The sequence below is a fragment of the Lepidothrix coronata genome, unplaced genomic scaffold (assembly GCF_001604755.1).
Source record: "Lepidothrix coronata isolate B3197 unplaced genomic scaffold, Lepidothrix_coronata-1.0 Scaffold18, whole genome shotgun sequence".
Lineage (NCBI taxonomy): Eukaryota > Metazoa > Chordata > Aves > Passeriformes > Pipridae > Lepidothrix > Lepidothrix coronata.
The window spans coordinates 5873905-5897282 of NW_016690198.1; the positions used below are offsets into that span (position 1 = coordinate 5873905).

At 40.4% G+C, this 23378-nt stretch overlaps 1 protein-coding gene across 1 annotated transcript; it reads right to left on the bottom strand.

Annotated features, from left to right (window-relative positions):
- Positions 1-90: 90 nt before the first annotated feature.
- Positions 91-8368, bottom strand: LOX (lysyl oxidase). Its single transcript, XM_017807377.1, is given in 8 exon segments — positions 91-210; positions 362-457; positions 2794-2950; positions 5164-5301; positions 6581-6689; positions 7166-7322; positions 7324-7398; positions 7482-8368. Coding segments are annotated over 8 exon segments (1260 nt in total). The 5' UTR covers positions 7890-8368.
- Between the last annotated feature and the right edge of the window lie 15010 nt (positions 8369-23378).

Sequence of the window (23378 nt, forward strand, 5' to 3'; positions counted from 1 at the left end):
AAGATAAAGTAAATCTCTAAGCTTTATAAATCTTTTTGTCAACTTCACTACCATGAATCTAAGACAGTGACAGAAAACAAAGGAAAGTACTTACGGTGAAATTGTGCAGCCAGAGGCATATGCATGGTGGCCTGTATAGCGTATATCACAGCGCACTATATTGTTGGAGTAATCGGATTCAGGCACCAAATAGCTGGGGTTTACACTCACCTTAAGGGGAGAAAGCATAGTGTTTATCTATTTCCAGGTTTCAGCTGCTCACATACATTCAAAAGGATCTATGCTTATGATTTGCTTCTTTAAAAAGCAAACAACAACAAAAAAAACCCAAAACATACTTCACCACTCCCAATACACTTACCTTCAGAATGTAATTTCCAGGTTTTACATCTGTAATATCAATCCACTGGCAATCTATGTCAGCATTGTAAGTGTCGTAACAGCCAGGGCTCAGACCCTTAAAAATGAAGTTAAGGTGGATGTAAAAAAAAAATTAGTCATTAGGAATAGTAACATTCTAGATATTAGGGACACTCAGACTGAAGTTCACTTAACCATCACACTTCACTAAGAAAATTAACTCAGAAAATTAGTCTTATTTTTTCTTGGCATTTTATTTGTATATCTAAAGTCGAATACGTAAGTCAAAAATACCATTTTGATAGACTGCACTTTATTACTGAAGAGGAAACATCTATAATACTTACAGTTGTTCATCTGTGAGATATCTGTATTTTATTATCACTTGCTACAGTACTCCTTTTATGTAAAGACTGGTGCTGTTATTATTTCCTGTTCTTTACATAAGATAAGTATCTGTAAATCTCAAGTAAATTGCTTCTGGAGTCCTTGAATACAAACCCTATCACCATGCTGGAACCTCTCTCTACCCTTAGGAATGATGCAACTTCTTGCTATGGGTGTATTCTGCCAAAGTACTAACTTTGAACAGTAGACTCAAGAGCTATTTTCACATTGAGTTTTGCATGGAAATGGTGTCTCTTCAGGCATACAGTGGCACAAGAATCTGAGGGAACTGAAAATGTAGCCTTTCTTCCAGATGAATCTTTTCTGAAAAATTCTTTGTTGTTGGGAACATCAGTAAGAATCCCTAACTATGAATGTATCAGTGGTTCAAATCTGGTATCTCTAACTGTGTCCAACACAGATTGCTCTAGGCAAAGCTAATCTGTTCTGGCAACACACAAAGTGCAGAAAACCCAAGTCCTGTAGGAATTCCCTCTTGACCCAGCATGTATGTGCCAAGTCTGAGGCTGGAGGAAAGTTTTACAGTCCAATTACAAACCCCTGAAACATGGGCTTCCAGTGGAAACGCTGACACAGCCATGATTCTAGTGACACAAATACTCCAGCTGTAAAATATGTATGTTGCTTAGTTAGATGTCATAGTCTACGAAGGAGAAAAGATATTTATAAAACCTCTTCAAAGCCTTTATGTATTGCACATCATTCATTATAGTTAAAATTTGAATGTGGACATGTCAGCCAGTGAAGCATACCTGTTATTTCTCTGTGATAAAATAACTACCTCCTAGATTAGAAGCTGCAGAATAAGGGATACAGATGTACATGTAAGTATGGCCACGTTGAGTTAAACTACAGATCCATCAAGCTCAGTGTCATGTCTCTGACAATGGTCAGCAGCAGATGCTTGAGGACAAAAGAACCTAAGAAATGGGATGTGTAATGTCAGGCAAATTCCTTCCACCAGGCATTTAACTGTATTTAAGACATAGAGTACCATCAGATTTATTTTGTGTTTCATAGTGACCATTATTTTTGTCTGAATTTTTCTTGAACACATGTAAATATTTTTGATCTCTGCAATATCCTAAGGCAAGGCATTTAATACTTCATTCATGTGTCAAAAGAGCACTCCTTTCTGTTTTAAAGCTGTTGTCTAGCAGGTCTTAAATTCTTGTATTGTAAGAAAGAATAAATATCAACAATTTCCTCTTTCAATCCAGGACCACTCAAGTTTCGTTCTTATTTGGTTTTCCAAATGGAAAAAAAAGTCAATGAAGTCTCTTAGCCATACTACATTGCTGATCATCCTTGTTCTTCTGGGGTTGGCTAGTTCGGATTTTTTAAGCTTTTCTGCAGCAGTTTTGAGAGATGGTGATGCAATATTCAAGGTAGGAGTCTTTCAAGGATTTTTTTATCTTAATGTTTGATTCCATTTTTCGTCTCTTCCTTTAATAAGCCCTAGGACCTGGCTTTACATTTGTACATGACCCATCATAATGTTCAAATGGCTGCCATTCTCTTTACATCTTTTATGCCTTAAATACAGGCATAAAATAATGCTGTAAGATTTCTGCATCAGACTGCCAGCCAGTAACAATAGGTATTAATGGAATTCAGAACCTTACAGCTTCAGACTCTGAAAGGGTGAAAATACTAGTGCTGAACTCTGGCACCAGCCAAGGATATAACTGAGCAATTGTGGGGGGATGAACATTGGAGCGACTTCTTTACTGGCTGTCTTGAGTTCCCTTTAGCTCACTTGACTGGACTTATAGCCATGAGAACTTGTGGTGTGTCTTAATAGAGTTCATTTAGCAGTGGTGCTAAGCTAATGAGTGTCAGTGCATTTTACTGAGGAACCCACTTAGCAGCACCTGGGTAAATTATGTATCCAAGATGGTATCCTGGCCTCTGACAGAGGAATTTCAGAAGTTAGTTAGGTCATCAGTTAATTCAGGGAGTCAGATGATAAGCAGAAAAGTTACCCAAATATAGACTAGAGGAGGAAAAAAACTTGTCTCTTACCTGTGTATGTGCTGTACATGCATACCGCCTGTAGTATCCATAATCACAGGAGGTATCTTCAAGACAGAAACTTGCTTTGTGTCCTTCAGCAACTTTCCTGTGTGAGCTTGCATCCAACAAGTCATAGTGGCTGAATTCATCCATGCTGTGATAATGTCTGTTAAACCATAGATACATTACTAGAGAAGCATCAGATCGTATAAATAACATTTTAACATATTCCTATTTGATCTACCTCCCATTAAATGTGGCCAAATTTTATTTGTTAAACAAAATCTGTGCATTATTATACTCTCCTATTACTGGCTACTCAATTATTTTTATTACTCTGATTTTCAATTACTACATGCCATCTTCTGTAAATAAATAATAGATTTTAATTTGTTATGGGAAAGATTCCAGCACTGTTTTTCCAAAATTTCCTGTTTCAGCTCTTTTCCAATAATAGTAGCAAGTATTAAGTAGTTCATATTTGAATTGTACATCTTATAACTGCCTTTAGCCAGAATTTCACTAGGAATGCTTACCTTACATACTGTAAATTCCAGGGAAGTTTGCTACTTGCTAGCAAAACCCCAACAATTTGCTTTCACATTTCAGTGGCCCTCAGTCAATATAACACATTCATAACAGTGGTGAAAACAAAATCTTCATAAAGAAGTGGGCTTCTGTGTACTGGCAATGCAGATTTCATTCCATGTCAACTCTTTTTGCAGTCTGTACTTAATGTCATCTCTATTGCAAAAGTGTGTATGCTTTTAATCTGGGCAAAGTGATGCATTTTTTTTTTTGCTCTCACACAAAGTGAGTTCAGGCTCTTACTGTAGAGTTCAACACCTATTATTCTTGTAATTACACTTTTTCTAAACTACACTTGTCTTATCTACCTTCAGTATATCTTTGGCTGCTGTTACTTACGAATGCCTTCAGCTCAAGAGGTATATGAAAAGAATCTAATTAAACAGAATTCAAATGTATTGGTGAAACAAAACAGCACACAAGTTTCACAAGCATGTGCATTAAGAACACTAAAACCAGTCCACAGATGATGATGACTAACACTGAAGTCTGATGGCTAGCCAAACTAGTTGGCAGTTGTAGTTCATTTCCAAATGAGCTTGTTTCACTGTTATGGAAATGATCACGAGAGATGCATTTTTTTGTGGCAATGTATGTTCTGTCCAAGAACTGAATCAACATCAGAGACACTTTACATCTGGACAGCAATAGCTAGGCTGTTGTGGCAGAGTAAGAAATTGCTCTTTTACAAATGGAAGATTTCAATTGCTCTCTCCATTTCATCTATTTATCAGCTTTTTAAGCACTAGAGTTGGGGTATTTTTGTTATTGGTGATTGATTTTTTTTCAGGAATGGGGGTTAACTAAAGCATTTGTGGAGGCTTTGTTTTATGATTTGATTTATTTTTAGCTTTTTTTATCTTTACAAGTTTTATAAACTAATAATACTAGTCTTTTTTTGAAAGAATTTGTTCTAATGATACTGATTTTTCATTCAGTGCTTAAAGCCTCTGAAGGCTCAGAGGCCTTCAGATCAAGCCCACATCGCATACCATTTTTTTAAAAGAATAATATTAAGTTATCATTTATGTACCTGTAGCAGCAGAGTTGTATTTTAAATAAGGTGGAAGTAACTACTCTAAGTACTTCTAGTATTTTACAACTGGTTCTGCTGTGAAATAGCAAAAAACAGAACAAACCTGAAAACTGCTGAATGTGAGTTTTCTGAAAAGATACAGGTTTGCTGTGTTACTTGCTCCCAAAATGTTGAAAATGTCCTACTTCATTTGCCTTTCCATATTTCCAACAATTATGCTATTTCTAGAGCTTTGCTGCTGTGTCAAAGTATATCTGATAAGGATATTTTTGATGACAGGATCAATCAATTCAGTAGCTTTTCAATTCCATATTTATCAGAGCATTCCTTGTCAAGAACTAACTCATGAAATTCAGGTCAAGAGGTATGGGTCACTGTTTACAATGCTATATCATAAGGACCATGCTAGTAGATGTACATTTTAGGGTTTCCGTTTATTTTAACATGATTGGGATTTTTATTAACTGGTTACACTTAAATGTAACTGGACTATAATCTACATCAAAACTGGCTTGAGACTTGTATTTATAAATAATTTAGACTTTGTACAAGTTTCTTACATAAGCTTCATATCCCTTTTAGTTTCATGTGTCTATAGAAAGAGTAATTACCGCTACATAAAATGTATCAGACAGTAAGAGGCTAAAGTTTCCTCATGGCTTTTCTCTGCTTCACTGCAGTTTTAGGAAATGTCACCTTATAAGTGACAATTTGTTAGTGAAAAACATAGATTTCATACTGAGCAGTTTACTCACTGGTGACAGCTATGCCACTCCCATGAATAACGGGGTCTGCTGGGCAGAAAATCTGATGTGCCTTGATTTTTCACTCTTTGGGGGAATCTCAGGAGCACCCGATTGTCATAGTCTCTGACATCTGATCGATAAGCTGAACTGCAATAATGGAAAAAAAGAAAAAATGTGTAAGTATATGCAAGAAACACTTTAAAAAAACACTTTCTATTGTCTCAGAAGTAACTGACAGCAGAGGTCTTTTCAGCCTCCTTAAACTTCATGCATTGGAGGTTCACAGGAATTCCATATGGTGTGGAAATGCCTGATGTCAGACCAAGACCTGAGTAAGATTCAAATCTACTTCCGATATTCTAAATGGAAGTTTGACCACTGACTGAGTTCATCTATAAAGCAGATCACTGCTAAACTGTAAAATTACTCTGGTATCAAAACTACAATTCATTAGTTGCTGTTAGCAGAAATAACTCCCTGTGTATGTAAGATCACACAACAGTTGTTTGATTGTGTTGTAAAGAATACATATATATATGAACAGGCTATATTATCCTCTTTCACATAGCTATTATCTTTTAAATACTGGAATATTTTAGTCAACTGATAGCTAGCAAGAACATTTCAATTAGTATTCACTGAGAATCTAGCAGAAAAATACTGCTTCCTATGTCATGTTTTCTTTTTCCAGCAAGTGAACAAAGAGCACGACCCTGGAAAAAGTCTGATATCAATTAATGATGCTGGTAAATACATAAATCTGTTTTAAATGATAAGGTATCAAACAAGTTAAAATGGTTAAAAACAGCTATGTTGATTTCTTTCCAAACAAAACAGGAAAAATCCCTCTCTGCCAACTGGACAAGACCAAACTTCATAGCAAAGCTGTTATTTCAGCCCCTTAAGAGACTTTGAAACACTTTCAGGGAGATTTTAGTTTTAAGAGACATTACAAGGCATAGGCCCAGAAACAATTAGCTTGTTATAATTTTAATAGTAACTTGTGCTGGTTAAGAATAGGTTTTTGTTTCGTCTTTTTTTAGTGGAGTTGCATATGATCTTATGGGATTAGAGAAGGGAGATGAAAACCACCAGATTCAAATAGTTTTTTTGGATGCCTCCATTTCACAAAATTCAGATATGTTCAAATGAGCCCAACAACAGAAATGTGTAATATAACTTTTCACAATGTGTATGTTTTTCAAAAGATCTGTAGCTTGTCTCTCTAGTATGGCAATATTGCTTTCTGATGTGTATACCCCACCATCTGCCACAAGCTTGGAAGAAGGTTTCAAACTGGGTTGTGTTTCCCTGGGCCTCCAACCTCACTCTTCTCCACTCTTCACCATGTTCACAGGTACTCCACAGTGGACACAGGAGCACAAGAACTCACAGTGGATGGGCAAAAGCCTGAGGTGATGCCTACCTTGCCAAGCAGTTCTCCTCGGCAGCACATCTCAAGTTATACATGGACATTCTCTGGACATATGTGGACGCCTGGATGTAATAGGGATCCGGGACTAAGTCAGGGAGACCTGCAGTTCATCAAACCAACCACATAACAGCAAGATCAACCCAGGACACGTTTGCAGATATTTGGCTACCATCCCAATCGTTAGGAGCCGTCGTTTTGTTACGGACCCCTACCCTCCGTTAACCTCGCTCTCCTCCCCTTTGCTCAGGCTCTTCGGCTTTTCCCAAAGATCACAACGCAAGCACGACAACCAGAATCCCGCGGTGGGCTAATGGACGTGCCCTCCGCAGCTCCCCGCTCTTCCAGCCGCGGGGACCGCGGGCCGCTGGGATTCCCTCCGGGCTTTCCACCGGGATTCCCGCGGGCCGGGAGCCGGGCGATCGCCCGTCTGGTCGGGTTTTACCCCAACAGAGGGGCTGGCAGCGCCGGCGACCCCCGCAGCGCATCCCGCCGGGACCGGCGTGCGCGGGAGCGAGCGGGGCGGCGCGGCGGGGCCGAGAGGGACGGGACGGGACGGGCGGGAAGGAGGGCTCTTACCGTACTGGAAGTAGCCAGTGCCGTAGCCGGGTCTGTACCTGCTGCCCTGGCGGGGCCTCTCGTAGGTGTCATAATAGTTGTAGTAGGGGTTATCGTCTGTGTACTTGTAGGGGTTGTAGGGGTCGTCTCCTACCATGACATCTTCCCGCCCGGGCCTGAAGCTGCCGAGGGGCGGCAGCCCGCCGGCCCTGGTGCTGCTCCCGTTGCCGTCGGTGCCGGTGCCGCCGGCGGGGCTGGCGGGGGCGCTGGGTCGCGGCGCCCCCGAGGAGGCGCTCCTGGCCGCGGGGGTGGCGAGCGCTTGGCTCCGCTGCCCGGCGGCGGCGCGGCCTCCGGAGGAAGGCTGGTAGCCGGCCTGGAACCAGTGCCGAGCACCGGAGCCGCCCCGGGTGCCGGCGGCGGGCGGGGGCTGTGGCTGCGCGGCGGCGGCGCGGGTGGCGGCTCTGCGGGGCAGCGCCGTCCCGTTGTTCCGCAGCAGCAGGATGGGGCTGCCCGCCGCCTCCGCCGCCTGCCTGCGCCGCGGGGGCTGGTACTGGGAGCCCAGGCTGAGCAGGCTGTACACCTGCCCGTTGTTCTCCCACTGGATCCGCTGCCTCCAGCCGGCGGGGGGCGGCGGGGGATCCCGGCGCAGCGGCTGCTGTTGCTGGCAGCCGGCAGGCCACAGGCAGCTCCAGTAGATGCACGCGAGGAGCTGGGCGAGCCGGAGCCCCGGCGGCGCGAATCGCATCTTCTCCTCTTTCCTAGGAGCCGGCGGGAAGAGAGATACGGGAGAAACCGGGGGAGAGGGGGCCGAGCGGAGAGAGAGGGGCTCCTTTCCTGCTGGAGATGGGGCGGGGTGGTGCGGGAGGACGGGGAGTGCGGGCTGCACCTTTGGAAGGGTCAGGCGGGTAGCGGGGTCTCAGGCGCTGCGGCACCCGGGCGGTGCCATCGGGCAGGTCGGGCCGTCGGAAAGGAAACGCGGCCCGGGGGAGGCGGCGGGAGCAGCTTTTCTTCTCCCCAGTATTTATAGGCGAGGGGATGCGAATGGGAGCCGGAGCAAACAATCAGCCTCTCATCGTCCTTCGGCCCGCGCTGGTGTCTGGAGCGAGGGAAGGAGGAGGAGGAGGAGGAGGAGGAGAGACCAGGGACTTTAAACTTGCTGGCACGCTTGCAAAGTTACACAAGCCCCGCTGGCTGGGCTGGCTGCGCCCCCGCCATTTGTTCACGTAATGCGGCTGGAAACGTGCGGCCCTGACAGTTCCCCCCACGGCCGCCCCCCGCCCGCCTGCCCCGTGCGGGGGCGGCCCGGGGGGAACGGGGCGGCTCGGGCCGGCGCGTCGGCGGGGGCTTCCCATCCTCCCTCCCTGCCTGCCTCCCCCCCTCCTTGCCTACCTCCCCCCTCCCTCCCTGCCTGTCTCCCCCCACGCCCCGAGCCGCGCCGAGCCGTGCCGAGCCGAGCCTGCGGCGGGCGGGCGCGCTCAGACACACGTAGGCTGCCAGAGTATGCCGTGGGGCAGCGCCAAAGTATGCAAAGGAAAAATGCTATTAGCTCATCAGCGCTGGAGAGACTAAAAACGGGGTGACGGGGAGGGGGAAGGGGCCGCTGGCGAGAGAGGAAACATGTTTCTGGAAAATGTGCTGGCCGGCACATCTCCCGGGCTGGAGCAGCTGCTGGGGACCTTCGTCTCAGCGCTGAGTAACGGTCGGATCCCCTTAATGACCTCTTAATTAGAAGAAAACCTCCATCAAATAAACTCTTGACTATTGACTTTTGGATTTTGTGCGTATGAGTCACACGAGAAATATACTGGCGATGCTCCTCCCGGAGTAAGTTTTCATTGAAAAGTGAAATTTCACATGGGAGAGGCTTAGCCCCGTCACCAGAACAAATAAACCGAGTTCGGGCAGTGTCTCCCCAAAATCGTGCTGGGGAAGAAGAGCAGACTGTGGCCTGAAAGCCTCTCCCTCCCTTCCTGCTTTTACAAGAGTTCATCAAGGCTATGTTTTGATAAGTCCAATCACCCACCAAGGCAAAAGAATTAAGGTCCATGGATTTCCGCCAAAACTCCTTTTGGTTGTATTTTTCCAAGGGCTGTTTGCTTATGAATCCTTGCACAGGAACTGAGAAAAATACACAAAAGTTCTCCTTCACCAGAAGTGTGGTGGTGAGGATATTTCTTAAGTGATTCCTGTCAGAGATGATCAGCCCGGGGTTGGAGGTTTTTACCCTAGTCAGGTAGATTCAAGGCACCTTCCAACTGCCGGCCTCCCCAGGTCAGGTTAATAAACTATCTGTTATTGGCCAGGTGGATATCTGCCACTACATTTTGTTGTTCTCCTGTCATTTGTTGTATTGTAGTTTATTTTACTTGCATATTACTTTAAATGGTTCACATTTAATAATTGAAAACCAGCAAAATGCAGTCCTACATTGTGGCTGTGATGGACTGTGAATGCTGATTTACACTGCTGTTGAATTATTAGTGTTAGCACTTCTCTTTAAAGCACTTTTACCACTCTGAAATCAGTGATGCCACCCTGAGTGTCAAAGTTCTTCCTGCAAACAGGTGGGCTAATTGGCAGTGACCAGTGCCTGACACCAGCTGCTCAGCGGACCAAGCTTGCTTGCTCTGGTCTCCACCTTAGGAAACAAGTGTGCAGCCCTGTGGACTTCATGTCCCTGCAGTCACCCAACCAACCAGGAGGAATAAAATCACTGGGAAATCAGCAGTTAACTGAAAAAATTCTCGATCTGGAGAATACTGAGGAACACAGGGAGGTACGCATCAAAGACAGCAAAGTCTTCTTACTTGAGAATCCATCCAATAGCAAAGTGGGTGCTTGTTATCATTGCTAGCCAGCACCAGGCTGGTAGGGAACATCTGCTGGACCGGGCCCCCAACTGGAACAGTAACTGGTGTCTTTCCACAAGCAGAATGTGCATGATGGTCCAGTTTGGAGCTAGTTAGGGTTGGGCAGCCTTCTACAGAGGTGACTGGGTTTGGGCTCTCTTATTCATCATATTTGCAGGCTTCTCATCCCCTCTGATCTTTCTCATTGTGGCTTTGAAAATATTATTCTCCATTTAAGGGTTTGCCTGGAACAATCAGTGACTAAGACTGAGTAAAATGGAAAGGTTGAAGTTAGGGAAAATGCAACACTGAAGGAATGAGGTTTCTGTCTTTCTAATCTTCCTCTAAATCTTACTAGTGTTACAAATAGCAGGTTGTTGCCCAATGTGTGATATTAGACAATGTTTCCACACAGTGGGATCCTAGCCATTTTTTTTCCTGCCTGATTAAGTTACTATTTTTCATGAAACTGGAGAAAGCATATTTGAGACTAGTATTCTTGCCCATCTGTCAGTCATTCATGTTGTTTGCCATTTTTTCCATAGTACCAGTTTTATTTGTTAATTAATTTATTTTTCATAATGCCTGCAGACCACCATCAGTACCCCTAGAGAGTCAAATCCTTTACTTAGCATTAGATGCCTATGTCCATTTAACTACTGTCCTTTCCTCACAGGTTGCCCATTTATACCAGGTTTTTACATCATGAGTCTGTCTAGACCATCAAAAAGTCCAACTCTGTGACCCGAGGTGTGGAGGTGAACATTTCTGCAATACTTTAAAAAGTCTTGTAAGCAAGTCAAGTACTGTGATTGCTTTAAAAATGCCCTAGAAACTGTCAAGCACTCTGATATTAAACTTTCTCACGGGGTCAGTACAGCTTCTTTGTAAAGTCCAGTTCTGATACTGGATCATAGTTAACTTGGTTACTGAAGCATTTGCCCAACCCTTTCTTTTTTGGCTGGAATGACTGGTATGCCTGGGTATTTGTTTCACTAGGGATTTTGATTTCTGCCACCTGCAGAAATAAATACAGTCTGTATCAGCTGAGAAGTAAAATTTCCTTCACTAAAAAATTGCACTAATTGAAGCATATATCAGTAAGTAATTGCAATAATGTCTCAAAACCTGAGATAAGGAAGTAATTTGTATTTAGTGTAGAAAAAGTGAAATAGTTTTAAATGACAGTTTACATGAATCACATTATTTGTTACTTTTAATATTATTTTTAAAGTAATATCAATTCTGTTGTTGTGGGATGGCTAATTTGTGTTCTTGTTATTCATAAATTGGTAGGTAGAGTCACATATGTAAAACAAGAAATATAAATAATTTTCTAAAATCCTAAGAGGAAGCTAAACAAACTTAATACGTGTTAAGTACATTTATAAGCTGGTCATTATTCATTTGGGATTGAAGGGTTGGTTATTGAGGAGTGACTATTAGAAAAATCTCAAAAAGTAGGGGTTGGTTTCAGCTTTTTGTGTCTGAGAAAAATTCAGTATACTCATCTGATTTATGCTTGAGTAGACAAAGTACTCGCTCTAATTCTTCTGTTCACATAAACACTGAGTTGCAACTAGATTATTCAAATTTATCTTGTTCTGTAGATCTTACTTAAAACAGATTTTATAGCTTGTCATTTTTTGCATTCAAACATTGAAAAATATGTAATTTTGTTGCAATCAGAACACTGGATTTTTCTGAAGTATATTTTACATAAGGTTCAGGTATTTTTATTTAGAAACTCGCTTGTCAGTGCATTGGATTAAAAGGATCCTAATTATAATGAATTCTCCTTAATAGTTGGAATTAAGATGTAAAAGTATTCTTTTATGAAAAGTAAACTTCACTAGAAACTAAGAACTCTGAGTATTTTCCGATTCAGGTCTGTAATGAGATTTTTTTTTAACAAACCAACTTAATTAGAGACAAGAGTTGTAGACTTTTTCTGACATCAGTAGTCTTTGAAGCAGGCTGTAAGAATTTATTTTTACAAAAGTTAATTTTCTAGTTAAATTTAGTTACCCTGTGTATGTCTGATTTTGAAGTCTCTAATCAGGCAACTTCCCACTACCAAAGCAAAAGGAAACTTTCAGACATTTTGTTTTCTGATCTGAATTTATAAAGGAACAAATAGATTTTTGTTGATTCAAAGTACTTGTCAATTTGTTGAAAAAAGAAGATTATTAGAATTTTATTAGCAGGTAATGTTGATTCAAAATTAGTGGCCACCTGTCCCCTATCTAATATTTTGGGTTTATCTATGTGCATGACAGTAGTAGTTTGTGGTTGCTTTGTCTTATACATCACGTTTAGGACTGCTGAATTTCACATACCTATACCAAATGAAGTAAATTAACCACACTTGTCTATCTCTTCAGGATCTGACAGCATTGTGAAGAAAAGCATTTACAGGACCTGAGACAGCTGTTGCTGTTTTCTTGTGTGAGAGCTGAAGACAAAGCCTTCTGATGTCAATGGACTTTTTATCAAATCATGGATTTGCAATAAGGTTTTAATAGCAATATTTTTTAAACCTTGAGTATTGACATGTTGTTAAATCTGAATATGAGTGGCTTCACAGGATGCAGTGGCATAGTTTCTTTCTTGAACCTAGACTTTAAAACAGCGTAGTGAAAATTAAACAAAAACCCTCTAATTTCTTGAATTTATAGCATGTTTCATCTCTTAATATTTTTTCTAACTTTTCTATTTGTTTCTGTTTGTCTTCCAAGATTTCTNTATAAAAGTGAGATTTCTCAAAATGTGATATAAATAGATAAATATGCAGCTATTGCAATTTGAGTCAGATTTGAAACTCTGTCAGAGTTAATTCTTTTCTTACATGTCAGCATCTGTAATGAAGTCTTCCCTAATTATTGTCTTTGTGTGTGCAAAGCTTAGTATCAGCATTATAAGCAGGTATGTTTGTTTTGATTTCAGAAAGTTGTCGGATGACATGTACAAAGGAATAGAAATCCAAGACACTCGAAGTAAAAAGCGCATTATCTGTGCATTGATGCCTATGATAGGGACTAGTTAATTTCATTTAGCAAGGTTAATAAAATTCAAATTAGATTAGTACAATACATGTGTAAACAGTACTTTATTGCTTAGAGAAGTTCAGTCCTGAATTGTCATTACAAGCAGAGCATGTGCTAAAGAACTGCCCACTGTCTCAGACACAGCTACCTAATTTCATTGAAGATTTTGAATACTGAGGAGACATTATCATGAAAAACTCAAAAAAACCAGCTGGACATTTCTATACACAGGCATGTCTTTGCTGTGGCAGCACTCCAAAATTAGTCTTTCTATCTGCATATTTTGCACAAAACAAAAAAACACAACTAATAAGTCCAAGCTAAGAAAGACTTGAGAGAACAGTTAGTTTTGAATTGAGACATTCATCAGGCTGTTTTGAGATTATGGACATTATGTATAATGGGAGAGGAATGAATAGCTTTCAAAAATCTGTCATTTGCCTTCTGTCTTTGGCAGGGGAGAAGTCCCTGTAAATCATTCTCAAAGGGGAACACTGTCGAACGTAATGTAAGAATGTAAGAGCAGAACATGTCAGCAGAAATTTTGGAGCGATTTTACTATGCATCTCATAAAAAATAGCTAGTGTGGCAGTGATGTCTTTAAAGCTTTCTTTCCAAAAATAGCATAAGGGAGTTCTAGATTCATTATGTCTTGGTCATCATATCTAGGTTAACTATTTTACAAGTAGATATAATTCCTAACTGTCCTATATACCTTGATCTGATAGTTCTTTTTCATCTAGTGTATAGCATCTTTGTCTTAATAACGATCCCTGAATTTGAATGGCTGTCACAGAGACAGGTAATTTTCTTTGTGGAATTTCAATATCTGATGGAAAAATACCAGAGAAGACCTCCTCTTTCAAATCCCAAGGTGAATTTTCATAATTTACATTAGAAAAGAGTTTGGTGTTATACAGATAAGGTGCATTCAAAGGCTTAATTAAAATAGTAGTCAATATTGCCTTCATAATGCAAATGTGAATTACATAAAAAGTGGGATGAAGGTAATAAAGAACTGGCAGAAGGATTCTTCTATCCCTATGTCTAGGATTTTAATTATCTACTACTTTGTTTTCACTGAAAAAAATATACACAGTAAACAACAAATAACCTCTCTGCATCTTTGCATTAGAGAGAATGTTTTAGAGGGGAGTATTAAGCACATTGGAAATAGAGTTTGTCATTTGTATTCAAAAAGGAACAAGGGAAGAATAGAAACAGTTGGATTGTCCAACTTCTCCACAGTGAGATCTACTTCTAGCAGGACACAGAAACCTGACAAAGGTCTTCTGATAAGAGAGACAGGTTCAGACTTGTGAGTTATATTAGTCGAGATCACATAGAAAAACAGAATAGTTAAGGCATCTGTCCCTCAGAGATATCTACAGCAGTGCTTTGCTGTATCTGATGTCCAAACGTAAATGCCTAATAAGGGGGCAGGATGTTTCTAAAATAAATACCCTCACATTTGCAACCAAGTCTTCATTCTTAGCTTGCTATTAGCAAGGAAATATTTGATATCATTAACACATACTGGTTTTATTTTGCTTATCAGACAGTTATGTTTGGAAAGTTTTGTATGTAAATTCTGCAAAAGGTTTTCTGTGTGGATTACATAAACATATCTGATGCATCCTTCTGGAAGATATGTCAGGGCATATGGATGACAGGGTGGTAATTAGAAACAGCCAACATGGCTTCACCAAGGGTGAAATCCAAAGAGTTGCCATCAACAGCTCAGTGTCCAAATCATGATCAGTAACAAGGGGTGTCCCTCAAGGGTCCCTATTCTGAGCTGTACTGCTTAATATCTTTATTAATGACACAGACAGTAGGATGAATGCACTCTTAGAAAGTTTTCTGGTGTGACACCAAGGTGAGTGACAGTTTCTTTGCTGAACATGCACTTGCAGCCCAGACAGCCAGCTGCATTCTGGACAATTCTGCTCCTCTGCTGTGTTCCTGTGAGACACCACCTGGAGTACTCTGTCCAGCTCTGGGGTCCTCAGCATGGGAAAGATGTGGACCTTTTGGAGCAGGTCCAGAGGAGGGCCACAAAAATGATCAGAGGACTGAATCACCTTGCTTATGAAGACAGGCTAAGAGAGTTAGGGTTGTTCAGCCTGGGGAGACCATATATAGTAGCCTTTTAGTATAGAGATGTGGCTTATAAAAAAGCAAGATGAAGAGAGACTTATTACTGAGGTCAGTAGTGACAGGACAAGGAGCAACAGCGATACCTTAAGCCCCTAATGTTTTTTTTATTTTTCTAATATTTATAAGAATTGTAAGTTTTATAAGTAGTGGAAATAGATTTTAAAAGCAGCAACCTCCCCCCTTCCCTTTTGTCCCTTGTTCCTTTCCCTCTCTCTAGCGCCCTTGTTTATACATTCCTTAACCCTCTTACCCCATTCTATCCTCCCTATATCACTTATAGCCCCAAATCTAATAGAAATGTTTAGTCTTTTGTCAAGGCAAGGCCTAGACAGTTGACAGAACAGCATATCTGGGCCTAAACCACAGAATAGGTCACGAATTAGGTAACTATGTACCCTTTGTGCTCTGATGATGCTGAAGATGGGAGGAAGGAGGGGTCCCAAAATACACCCCAGACCCATTTCAAGGAGGTGGACCCAGGGTGGACCAGAGAAAAGGCCACAGGGTGGGCACATCTGGGATTGGATGGAGGGTGTTATAAAATGTAACCTCTCAGGCACAGGGGGCGCGCGTCGTATAACATCTACTGCCTTGGCAAATAAACCCTTTCTTATCTCACCCCTAATTAACTGCTCCTGGAGATTTTTTCAGCACCAAAATACAGCAGCAATAACAGGTTTAAACTGAAAGCAGGTAGATTTAGGTTAGATAAAAGGAAGACATTTTTTACAATGCTGGTGGTGAGACACTGAAACAGGTTGCCCAGAGAAACTGGATGCTGCATCACTGGAAGAATTCAAGGCCAGGTTGGTTAGGGCTTGGAGCAACCTGGTCTAGTGAAAGATATTCCTGCCCATGTCAGAGAAGATGGAACAAGATGATCTTTGAAGGTCCCTTCTAAACAAAACCATTCTATGATTCTATGAAAAAGACATCTTTCCAGTCCTGAAACAAATCAGCTTACAGAGAGGTATGTCAGTTTGCCTAAACTGATGGTCTGGACTGGTGAGCCTTTCTTGGCTTCTGAGCATTTATTTCTCTAGGCATAACTAATTTAACTATTTTAGGAAGATTGAAAATAGCAGTGCCTAATTGAGTGGGTCTTGGGAAGAACTGACTTTATTTATTTACCTTCTTTATAAGATGAAGAGTACACTAAACCTATTGGGAAGTTGTTTGTTGGTCAGATTCTCATCCTATCTCAGTACAGGATCTTGGTTCTGTTATCTTTCCTCCTCACTGCTGTCTTGTTTTTTTTTTTTCCAATTGTTTTGTCCTTTCTCAAGCCAGATTGTAAGCTCTCCAGGGCAGGGACTGTGGCTTCCTATGTGCAGGCTTAGTGATGCTCACAGTAGGGCACTGAGTCTGACTATTACTTTTGGCCACTGCTGCAATATGAAGAGCAGCACTGAATATAGAATGCTACATTGAACAGATGCAACATTTAGAACATGTGAAAACCCTCCTGCAGCTGTGTATATTATTGAACAGAGCTGACACTCAGCAATTCTGACTCAAATAAAACACCCATGGTGGTTTTCCCTTTGGTCTAGATTTCATCATAATATTTTGTCTTACATACCAGTATTATGAACTCTTTTACTGTTCTGCTTTTTAGTAGATCCTTTTTGAAATACATTCCTAATCTACATCCACAGGTGATTGTCAGACTTCACTTTAGATATTCTCTGTGACTGGGGAAATTATTTGAAGTAAAACATTAGGTCATGCAGTTAGATTGATAGGAATGTTTATAAAAATATGTTTAAGGTATATCAGGGCAATGACTGTAATATTTGCTTTACCAACCAGGAGTAGAAAAAGAGTGTATGCTTAGGAAGTGCTTGTTTGGCTTTAATGAGCTGAAATAAAAGTTAACATTAAATGCTATTTTTCCCTCACAGTCAACAGACTCAAGCAGCTACTAAATGAAGACCGTTCTTTGAGGGCAAGCTTGGAACCTGTCATGGTATGCCAGGTTGATTTCACTGGATTTATTCTATCTGAGTTGAAACCTAACACAGTAATTGGTTTAAACTGCACTACATGTGTGCCATTTCAAAGCATTCAAAATTATCCCAACATTCAATGTCATGTCAGTCAAACAGAGACTTCCATGAAAATAGGTACATGATTCAAAAATGTATGCATTCAGTTGTATACTGTAGTGACAGAGGTGGCTGCTGCCTTTAACTGAGAAAGTGAAGCCCCTTCTCCATCCCTACAGCTGACTTGTGTTGTGTTCCTGTGACATATGTCTGGGTGGTGTGATAGCATGAGATGAGGCAATGGGCTGATGCTGCTAGTATGGCCTACAAAAGAACAGACAATGGGCTGAGGGAGTGGACAGATGACACTCTTGACTCTGGTGCGATATTGAATTCTCTGTAGCATTGAAAGCGACAGGGAAAAGCTGTGGTTTCACAGAGTGGCTGGGTTGGTATGAGTTATCTGTGTGCTGACATTGGGATCATCATGTGAGAATATGAGATGGGGGAAAACAGGAACAATTAAGCCATATACTTATCTTCCTCAACAGATCTACAGTTAAGCCCAAGTAGTTTTATTTTGGTGTAGTTTCACCATGGTAATTTCTTCCTGTAGTTGTTCTTGTTTAACAAAACTTTATGTATGTATCTATCTATATAACATTGTATCTAGGTACAAGTGCCATTTCCCTGAATTGCTCGAACAAAATCAAATTCTTGGATTTACACAGACCATCATTAAAAAAATACATACAGTTCTAAGCTTCAGGAGATTTTACACTTCTGGTCACCTCCATCACAGGGGCAGCTATTCTGCAGAATGGAGTCTTCTCACTCATAGTATGGCAGACCACACTTTCTAGCACAACAATCTGAAAGGGCTGTAGGGAGTTGTGCCTGCTCCTAAATTTTCTGCTTTTTCAAGTGGAAGGTTTCTGTGCCTGCTCCACTGAAGTCAAGCTTTTTTAGGGGAAACCAGAAACAGTTTTTCCAGAGTCATGAGAAATCAATAAGGAGTACGGAATTCTTCACTTGGTGGCATGGTTTTATTCACTGTCATGTACCTCTTGAGGAATGAAGAGCAGAGACTAGAAACTCCTATAGGGCTTCTCTGGGAATCATAACAGTGGAAGAGACTCCATAGGAAGACAGAACATGATTAAACATCGGTGAGTTTAAGAAGCAAAAATGCTGCTTGAGGAGAATGAAGATTATTAAATGTCTGGTTCCAGAAGCAAATGTTTCCCACACACTCATCCAAGAAATACAGTATTTTGTGGATAAAATTTTTGTAGATAATTCTGAATTATAATGAACAACTCCCTTGGAAATTAATTGAGTTACACCAGAGTGAGACAATGGAGCTGAAAGTAGAGCATTTAACATGTTTGTATGTATCCTGTCATGTACTTTTTAAAGAATGAAAATTCCTCTAGATACTGTATTTCCACATTTAATTCATAAAATCATAGGATATGCTGAGTTGGAAGGGACTGATCAGAAACATCAAGTCCAACTCCTGGTCCTGCACAGGACCACCCCAAGAACAACACCATGTGGCTGAGAACATTGTCACATGCTTCTTGAACTCTGTAAGGCTTGGTGCTGTGATCACTTCCCTCGGGAGCCTGTTTCAGTGCCCAACCACCCTCTGGGAGAAGAACTTTTCCTGATATCCAAACTAAACCTGCTCTGCTTCAGTTTCATGCCATTTCCTTGAGTCCTATCACCAGCCACAAGAGTGAAGAGATCAGTACCTGCCCCTCTGCTTCCCCTTGCAAGGATGCTGAGGATCACAATGAGGTCTCTTCTCAGTCTCCTTCAGGCTGAACAAACCAAATGACCTCAGCCACTCCTCATATGGCTTTCTCTCCAGACTCCTCACCATCTTTTTGGCCCTCCTTTGGTAACTCTCTAATAACTTAATGTCTTTTTTTATACTGTGGTGTCCAAAACTATTTGTTGTAAGTCTGGCTATGGATTTCACTTTGCATTAAAATTATAATGGTTACCAGCAAAACTCTCCTGTTGTAAAACTTTGTTTAATTAATGTTTAAGTTTGAATATGATAGGAAGTAGAACCAGAGCAAAATCTAAAAGTCCTGAGCTAAGAAGAAAGAGGTACTGTATTTCTCAAACTACTACTTGCCTTTCCATCATTACTGCACTGTCCTTACAGGTTAGTATTTGCCAAAGACTGAAAAACAGCAAGTAGGAACTTTGATTTGCATTATGTCATGGAAGATTCAAAAGCACTTGCTTTTGAGATTATAGAAATCTCTCCCATCACTGCTCTTTGCACACTACTCAGGAAGAGCACGTCATCTCTGTTGAAGTGTTGGTGAGCAGTTGGTGACAGAAAGAAAATGAAATATTCTTTTATAGAAACCTCTGAGGAAATCTGTAAGTAAGATTACATGTGTAAGAATTTGCATTTTCAAAATTTTAAAGCCAGGAAGGACCTGTACAGTCTGATCTTCTGCATAACAGAGGCAATGGAATTTCACCCAGTAATTTCTGCATATAGGTCATAATTAGTTTCTGAGCTAAGATATCTTTTTTAGAAAGACAGTCTTGGATTAAAGAGGTCAAATGATAGAGAGCACACCACAACCCAAAGTCAGCTGATGCAATAGTTTTTCCTTCCCTACAAAACAAAACAAAACTGTGCCTTGTTTATAGTTTGAATTGAACACCTCGGCTAAAGTTGTCATTCAGGACAACATCTGTAGTAAGAAAAGACCTGCTAACATAAGCATGAATGAAAAAGTTTTAAACATGAAAAGTGTTGACGGCAGAATTAAGTAAAATAAAGCAAAGTTTTGTTCACTGTTCTTGCTCACTCATCTTTATACAGTCCCTCACTTTTTCCTTCTGGCTACTTGCTTTATGAGAGAGTGTCAGGGATGTCCTGAAGAGCTGTAACAGCTTTGAAACACCTTTTGAAATGAACCCTACCATTGTCTGGCCTTTGGAGCAACTGTCCTTCCCTGGTTTTCCAACTGTGAGAAAGGGGTATGCTGCTGTAAAGCAACAATTTAGGGTGCAGCCTCTGGTGAGCTGAAAATGTATTTATCTAACTTTGCATTCCTGCTGCCAAATGATGGAGTGCTTCTGGACTAGAAAACCACTAGTGAGTGTCAGCTGGGGGGGGAATAAACCCACTCCCCCCCCCAACAAGCATTTTGGGAAGTTTTTGTGTCCAAGCATCTGAAGACAGTCTGGCACCTTTTTCTCATGGAGTTATCCAACACATTAATTAAGAGAAATTGCTAAGTCTTCTCTTTTGTTAAATGGTTTTTGCTTTCTGAAGACTGGAATCAGAATGAGTACTACATCGCCTGAAAAAATTCAAATTCCTTCACCACTCAGAATTTTTATTCAGAACACACAATCATAGCTGGAGTTTATAAAATTACATTGAAGATGCACACTGTAGTTAAAAGGCATACTGGGTGGAGGGACTTCTCAAAAATAGCCTGGTACCAGGGGACCACAGAACTCTAAGTACTCATCATGATTTGCAGCTCTTGCTCAGGGTTAAAACATGTCAGGTAAACTATATACCATACCTGTAGAAACTGGCCAGATTCCTTTCTTTACAGTCAAAAGATAGCAAACAGAGGCCAGAAAAAATGGACAGATTTTCACTGCAGTAGTGTGACCCAGTCAGTCATGCCTCACCTGTTCAGTCCCACTGAGTCCTATGCACCTCCATGCTCCATGTGATGAAATCCTTACAGAAAAGTACTTCTTCCAAGAAGCCTACAAATAAAAAGAGATTACTGGCACATTCCTTCCTGTTCTTTTGAATCATTTGCTACACAGCATCTAGAGAGCATCTCTTACACTATTGAGATAAATTTGCCTTCATTTTAATTTTACTTGCTGTGGCAGCACCTCAATTGTAAAACTAATGATCTCATAAACAATAAAGTTTGTTCTGTTTAAGAATATAAGATTTAATTCAGTAATGTTCTATGACAAAAAATGGTCATGTTATTATTCGTATCACATGAAATCATGTTTTTATAAACTGTACAGATACTTACAATGCATTATGTTGTAAGTATGTTACAAGCAGTGAACAAACTGTGTATGTTAAGTGTGAGATAGCAATATCCCTGAGAAACACAAACTCAACCCATTTGAACATATAAAATCCTAAGCACTGATGTTAAACCATAAAATGTGGTGGATAGTTTTTCACTGCAGTAAACCACTAGACTATTAGGTATGCAGGCAATATGTGTTTGTTTGCTCCCGTGGATACTGAAAGTATTCTGAATTCCTCAGGACTTTAAATATTATGTTATAAAATATTAAACCAATACCTTTAGGACAAAAACAGAATCCAACACATGCCACCTAAATTACTAAGGTTAAAAAATAAAAAATCAGGACTTAAGCTTCTGAAATATTTTTTTTGACGGAACATGTTTCCAATTCAGCTATAAAAAACCTCCAGTATAAACCCCTGCACTTGTTTATACCTGAGAATAATGGTGTAACTTATTCATTCACTTTTGGAGAAGGTTATTTTTGTTTCAGCTGAAGCAACTTTTTTTTTTTTTTACAGCATCTTTGAAGTTAAAATTTACCCTGTCTTCTTAAAGGAAGTTTTCTGTTAAAGAAAACTGAGAAAATTATATGCCTCAATCCAGTAGGACAATTTATTGTTGTTTATGTCTGCAGTGGACTATGCTCAATGCAACACATAGAGCAGCAAACGTTCTTTCTGGGGAAACCAAACAAACACTGTCCTTTTGTTAATGAACACATAGATTTTCAGAGTTCACCAAAAGTTAAACATTCTGAAAGAGACTAAAATGAACTAAACAGGCTTCTTAAAAAGAATATGTGTTGAGAAAGAAGCAGTTCAGAGTGCATTCATGCGAAGACTGTTGTGAAAGCAATTTCTTAGAACAGACCTTTGCAATGGATTTTTCACTTCAAAATGCTGATTGTTGGTTTGTTGTTTTTTTGTTTGTTTGTTTGTTTTTAATGCAAATTTCTGTGGCATTAATTCTGGGAACCCCTCCAGTTAAACACATTCTTCCATTTAGCCCAAGAGGAAATTCTCAGCAGCAATTGTGAACTGATTTTTATTTTAGCAAGACTGATGTGGAAACCTTTGTTTTGTTTTGTGAGACCCTTGCATCTATTGTGTGCAATGCGGTAATATTTAACCTCAAAACTGCAGCTTCTTCAGAGCCAATGATGGTGCAAATAAATATTTAGCCCTTGATTAAAAAGAAGAAAATGGCATATCATTCAATAATGCGGGCCTTTCTAGCTATCAACAGTATTCTGTGTTCTCATTGCCCTCTCCTGGTTTCATCTGGTAATTTTTCAGGTTTCATATATCCAAAATGAGCCTCCTGAGAACATTATGCATTCTTTGAACAGAATTTTTGCCTTGCCCAGTCCAATCCTTTGTGCACATGGTTTTTCAGTAGTTTCAGTCTCACTGATGAGACCCCTCTCATCACTGTAGTGGTACCAGTCTGAGAGGCATGTCAGACTTGGTGAGATGTTTGCTCCTTGTGCTGCTGTGGTACCTGTCTGCGTCACTGACTTGGGCAGTGCAGGCAATGCTTCTTTTTTTTTCTTTTTTTTTTTTTTTTTTTTTTTTTTTAATGCCTTTGGTAACATCCTGACTGAAATACTTATAATGACAGGAAGCTGTTGTGAGATAATAGATCTTTACAGGTAGGGATATTTCAGAGTGCAGAAGTGCATGTTTCTTCATGAAACACAAGGCCCAGTTTCAGCAGCTTGCTCAGGTCAATGCCCAGATGGATTCCAAGTGTCTCCAGGGATGAAGATCCCTCATGCTTTCTGGGCCTGTTTAAGTGTTTCAGAACCCTTACAGTAGATAATTTTTTTAGTATTAAGATTTCTACTCTCTAATTTGATGAGGTTGTTCCTTAGAATAGGAAGGACCTTTTATTTCATAAAGGAGAAAACTGATGTAAGCAAAGGAACAATAGAGGTTAAAAGTCGTGACTGGTGCAGGGAAGGGAAATAGGGAGAATTTTTTTTAGTACTCAAAAATATGACCATTCCGAAGCTTACACTAAAATGGTTTGGTTTGTTGTTTTTTTTTCACCAGCCTTCACCTTCTGGGGCTGGAGTTGTGAACCAAACTGAGAAGCTAATGGAAGATAGAACACATATGTATCTGTTA